The 5,419-nt window shown below is 44.2% G+C and overlaps 1 protein-coding gene across 2 annotated transcripts; it reads left to right on the top strand.

Annotated features, from left to right (window-relative positions):
- The first annotated feature begins 1,686 nt into the window (after positions 1-1,686).
- On the top strand, positions 1,687-4,611 carry LOC119338185 (NEP1-interacting protein-like 2). Of its 2 annotated transcripts, none has more exons than XM_037610493.1 (5): positions 1,687-1,982; positions 2,203-2,390; positions 2,680-2,763; positions 3,060-3,224; positions 4,217-4,611. In XM_037610493.1, the coding sequence occupies exons 1-5, from the start codon at positions 1,841-1,843 to the stop codon at positions 4,337-4,339; spliced, it is 702 nt and encodes a 233-aa protein (XP_037466390.1). In that variant the 5' UTR covers positions 1,687-1,840; the 3' UTR covers positions 4,340-4,611. The 2 variants fall into 2 exon arrangements, with proteins under 2 accessions (XP_037466390.1, XP_037466391.1); XM_037610494.1 differs by having other exon boundaries at positions 1,694-1,982; positions 2,203-2,381.
- The last annotated feature ends 808 nt before the right edge of the window (positions 4,612-5,419 follow it).

The following is a 5,419-nucleotide window of genomic DNA, read 5'->3' as shown; positions in this document are numbered from 1 at the left end:
AACACGGTTTCTGGGTTATGTTTGACGTAAGTAGGAGTTCAGGATCACTTCTTGATCATTACTAGTTGACGACCGTTCCTTTTGCTCTCTTCTCGCTCTTATTTGCGTATGTTAGCCATCATATATGCTTAGTCGCTGCTGCAACCTCACTTTACCCCTTCCTTCCCTTTAAGCTTTGCTAGTCTTGATACCCATGGTAATGGGATTGCTGAGTCCTCGTGGCTCACAGATTACTACAACAACAGTTGCAGGTACAGGTTGTGCGATGATCATGTCGCGAGAGCGATGCTTGCTTGCATTGAGTTCTTCTTCTGCTTCTTCGATCAGGGGATAGGTTCCAGGTCGGCGGCCTGGGCTAGCAGGGTGGAAGTCGTTTGAGTTTCTGTTTGTGTTTTGTCCATAGTCGGATGATATTCTGATGTATTGTGATGTTGTATTCATGTGGCATTGTATGCCTTATGTATGTATCCCCGTCTATTATGTAATGTTGATGTAATGATATCCACCTTGCAAAAGCGTTTCAATATGCGGGTCTATCCTTGGTGGGACCTTCGAGTTCCTTTTGGATAGGGTCGCATATTGGGCGTGACAGAATCTCTCCCTTATAAGCTGGTCATGGCCTCCTCCCATAAGCGAGGTCGAACTAAACCGAGCCAGCCTCACCGGCCTACAACAGCCCTAACATCCCATCCCCCTGAGAAGCCCCTCAGGAAGGCATGGCGATGCTGGCTCTAATACCAGATGTTAGCATCCAACTCGGTTTAGCCCACACTCACCCACGTTCTGGACATTTACGCACACATGGGGCAACATTCAGCGGAGAGCCACTTCATCCCAAAAGTCCGAACTGAAAGGAGGAAGGAATCTCTCCCTTATAAGATGGTCATGGCCTCCTCCCATAAGCGAGGTGGGACTAAACCGAGCCAGCCTCACCGACCTACAACACCCCTAACATGTTGCCCATGCATTCTTGACAACTACTTCGTAATCTTTCTCGTGAAGCCACCTCGCTTCGAACTTGAAACCATGCATCCTACTTCTTTTGTGCGTCAAACTGGTTTCACCTGTATGGATTGTCACCGGCCTGTGATCTGAATGGTGTGGATCTCCATGCAGAACTTTAAAGTGTGGAAATCTTGCACACCATCCCCTTGAAGCTACAACTCTGTCCATCCTTTCTTTTATGTACCGACTAGCATCTCAACTATTATTGCGTCAAGTGTATTTGTCTCCGATGTAGCCCAAATCCCTAAGGCCACAATATGCAAGAGTTGTTCTAAAACCTTCCATTTGATTGTGGGCCGTCGTTGGCCCTCCTTTCTTCTCGTGAGTGTATAGGATCTTGAGTTTTTTTTTTCCAGCAAAACACGTCCGTTTTCAAGGGATGTCAAGCCATGACATCTCTCCACAATGTTAGAAGATCTGGCTCTGGGCTAGGCGGGCCATAGCCTTGGTTGGCCCAAACATAGCTCCAATCTTGTATAAGTGTCGCCTCAGTATTTTGAAGATGCTTACATATATAAGATGTGTGTATATGGGTATATGCGATTGTACCATGTTAAAAAAGTCCACGAATACAAATTTGTAGTCCATGTAGCAGTAATCAGCACAAAAACGTAGAAAATGGAACAGAACACAGAAAATCTTTAAGCAACAGGCACCAGCAAGCAGCAGCCAAAGCGGCGACTTGTTTCCGGGTTGCGTCACGCCTCATCCCCCCCACTCCCCCTCCCTCCCTTCCCGGCGAGCCACCCTCCTCCTCTATGCCCCAGCCAGCGCGCACGCCACAGCCGACGCCGTGCTAAGCTTCAGCGCGGAGGCCTCGTGGCCGTGGATCGTGATGGAGGCGGCGCCACGAGAGGCGGCCCGGCCGCGACCCCCGGCGTCGGCGGCGGCGGAGCAGGAGCGCCCCGCCCCGCCGTACCTCCCCAGGCTCGTCGCCGGCGTTCTCTCCGGTGTGCTCACCGGCCTCTTCGCGGTCGGTACGCGCCCTGGCTCCTGTGTTTGGCTGTGACGCGTTTGTCGGTGATTTCGAGCTCTCTATTGGTTGGTGGAGAAGGGATTGGGTCTCTTGGTCTTTAGCCATTTTCTCTTCCGACACAAGGCTATTTTTTCGTAGTGATAGCAAATTTGATTGACTTAGCAGCCGAATCTTTTGGTTCGTGTGATCGTATTTTGATGTCGATTTGTGATTGTCCGAAGCTGGAGGCTTGACGGGGGCGGTCACCGGCGCATTGGCTGGGAGAGCTTCGGACAGCGGCGTTCTCCGGGGAGCTGGGTTGGGGGCATTTGCTGGCGCTGTCCTGTCCATTGAGGTCCTGGAGGCTTCCCGCGCCTATTGGTGCGCCGACAGGTCAACACCGCAGAGTACATCATCCATGGTCCGTACCGTAAGATTCTTCAGCAAATCAGTCTACAAAATTTGGCAGAATATAACGTTTTTATTTTTGCCAAATAAATGCGATTGGATAGTAACATTACTGCCGCAGCTCGTCATTTTGATGGTGCTTTAAATTAGAACAGCTGCTTGCATTTTTTTTTGCCTGGATTACAGAAAGTATTCTTCATTGTTTTTAAATTACGTTCGTTAAATATATTATATACTTCAGTCAGTGGATGACACGTTATTGATCCATCCACTGAGGATTTGCTTTCAGAAAATGTGTGTTCGATTTCCAGGGGGATTTCGTGGATCAGCTCCTTCATGCTCGGTTCGTGGGAGAGCAGTATGAGCCATCAGTATATATGTCATATCGTTGGCAGGTCAGTTGTTCTATACCCCTAACAGTGCTAATGCAGTATCCTCTGCAAGGGAGAGTGCCCAAATGATAGTTATTCTCTTCATGCTTCCTACTAATTGGAGGGTTCTTGCAAGAGTCGTTCTTGCAGTTGCTCATTTTAGTGACCACGTTTTTTACCTATATACTAATCCATTTCATAGTGTGTTTTATGTAAATTGTATGGTGAGGTCAGCTAAAACAAAATATAATTGTTATAGTGAAGTTTCTACCCTTTTCCGCACACATAATTTTTCGTACTGAAATTAAGACATTCAACAGGTTGGTATTGCAGAGTTTGGCAATGATGATCCGTATGATATCACTGGAGAAGTTTCATCCGATGGGCTCTCACAGGATAACTTGAAGAAGTTGCCGTACCATGTGGTGATTGATCAGAAACAAGAGCCAGCTGGTGAAAACTTGTCTTGCCCTATTTGCCTACAGGTACAAGTGTAACAGTTACATATATGATTTATTGGATTTTACCTAGCAGGGAAATAACTTCACCATCCAATCTGTACTTTATGCTGCCTTAATAGATAGTCTGGTAGGTGTATATGTTGTCTGGCTGAATGGTTCGAAATCATCTTACTTTTGATTGGTATAACGGAGGTGAGAATTATGGAAATTATTTCCAAACCATCTTATTTTTAATTTCCTTAATCTAAGTAACTCCATATGGATTTTACTGTTCAGAAGCTGGAATTATTTATTGTCTAAAATATGTGGTGGTGACATCTTATCTGTTTGGAGTTGGACTATTTGAAATAATCTTATGTGATAATGTGCTTTTTGAAGGTGGGTAATCATTGGAATTCTCAAAATTTAAAACTTAGTAGATAACCAGACAATACTTGGTCGAATTTGTACCTGGAGTTTCTCTTCCTTGCTTAATTTTTGTTTTACCCAGACCTATGTGTTATTTCTGAATACTTAGCAAATTTGTTGACCAGCTCTCGGGAGCAAATTAGTTAGTAGCATGAATAACACCAACGCGCCCTAGCCATGTTGCTGTAGGCTCTACTTGTCACCCTCACGTTATATGTTATTTTCCAAATTGATATGTCTTTTCAGTGTAAGTGAGCAAATTTTGTCTCTGCTTTCTTTGAAATTGTGAGTTAGTTTATGAATGCACGGGAGTTTAACATGTACTGTCATTTATATATGATGACACAACCTCGATATTTGAACTGTCTGGATATGTAGGGTGTATTTTAATTGGTTAAAACAAGGTTTTGATCAATAATTACTCCTTTAATATGTAGTTTATGTGGTACCAAATGTCGGAATCACAATTGTAAGTACTTTATATATGAATCCTGTGAAATTTGTTTTAACCAATCAATATACACCCTTAATATCACCTATGTATCTGGACGGAGGAGTCCGTATTTGCACTTTGTTTCTTACGCCCTGACACTCTGTTCTTGTCCTAGGATATCGTGACGGGAGAGATGGCGAGGAGGCTGCCAAAGTGTTGTCACACCTTCCATCAGCCCTGTGTGGACAAATGGCTCATTGGCCATGGTTCGTGCCCTGTTTGTAGGCAAGACGTGTAATATATGATGTCTTGTTTGTGCTATCTTCTTAGAATGTAGGTAACACAGCTGTGTAAAATGCTTGTTCTCGTGGTACATAGAAAGGTAAATAGCAGTATAAATCAAGCCATGCATGTGTTTCTACATTGAAAATAAAACGGTGATGTACATAAGATATTCCGAGGATCATTCTTTTCCCACTCAGTTGAGATGTGTAAGCGACCTAAGTTTGACCTGCTTCTGATGCATAAATAACCAGTACCATCTCTGCCCCTCCAGGCCATGGTTCTGTCTGTTTTGCATTGGGAACCTGGGATATTTCCCCCATTGCTACCAACAGCTACGAGATGGTCTTGGTTGCCCTTATGAATGATTCTACACAAAAAGTATCAATGATTTAGGCCTCTTTTATATTCTTCTTGCTGTTATGAGAACTGATTGTTGGATAATTTCGAAATAGTTGCCCTTATGAATGATTCTACACAAAAAGTATCAATGAGTTTAGTTGGATTCACATACAAAGATTGAACCAAACAACTAAGTCAAAGTGGGTTGATTATGGAGGTTAACGTGCAGAAAAAATGACTATTGTCTTCCCTGTTGATGCCCTAACTAGCACAGTGGCCCTCGCAAATGAGGGAATCATCTTTGCCATCAGACCAGTAGACGAGCATTCGACACCTCAAAGAAAAAAAGTAGATGAGTGTTCGATCAAAAAGTTCTGGAGCGTTGGATGCACTGAACATATAATCTTCCACCAAATAAACCGTCTAAAGTAATCAATACTGCTAGTCACCCACATGTACCAATATGAGGTTATGATACAAAGATTGAACACAAGAGATGAAGTAGGGTTTGAGTTGATATGTTGTTGTTGAAGATGTTGATAAAGATTGGCCTTCTCAAGATGAGAGGGTTGTTGGTGATGACAATGGCTTTGAGTTCCCCTCCCGGAGGGAAGTTCCCCCGGCAGAATCACTTCACCAGAGGGCAAAAGTGCTCCTGCCCAAGTTCCGCCTCGAGACGGTGGTGCTCCGTCCCGAAATTCCTCTCCTCATTTTTTTAGGTCGAAATATCTTATCTACCAGAAGATGGGCACCA

This window comes from Triticum dicoccoides, chromosome 7B (genome assembly GCF_002162155.2).
Source record: "Triticum dicoccoides isolate Atlit2015 ecotype Zavitan chromosome 7B, WEW_v2.0, whole genome shotgun sequence".
NCBI classification, from domain to species: Eukaryota; Viridiplantae; Streptophyta; class Magnoliopsida; order Poales; family Poaceae; genus Triticum; species Triticum dicoccoides.
Note: the sequence above shows the minus strand (reverse complement) of the source record. Positions and strands in the feature narration are given on the sequence as shown.

Excerpts from the sequence above, each read along its gene's own strand:
- LOC119338185 (XM_037610493.1), top strand. The coding sequence starts at position 1,841 with ATGGAGGCGGCGCCACGAGAGGCGGCCCGGCCGCGACCCCCGGCGTCG. Across the intron at positions 1,983-2,202 it reads CACCGGCCTCTTCGCGGTCG|CTGGAGGCTTGACGGGGGCG; the intron begins GTACGCGCCCTG and ends GATTGTCCGAAG. Across the intron at positions 3,225-4,216 it reads CTTGCCCTATTTGCCTACAG|GATATCGTGACGGGAGAGAT; the intron begins GTACAAGTGTAA and ends TTCTTGTCCTAG.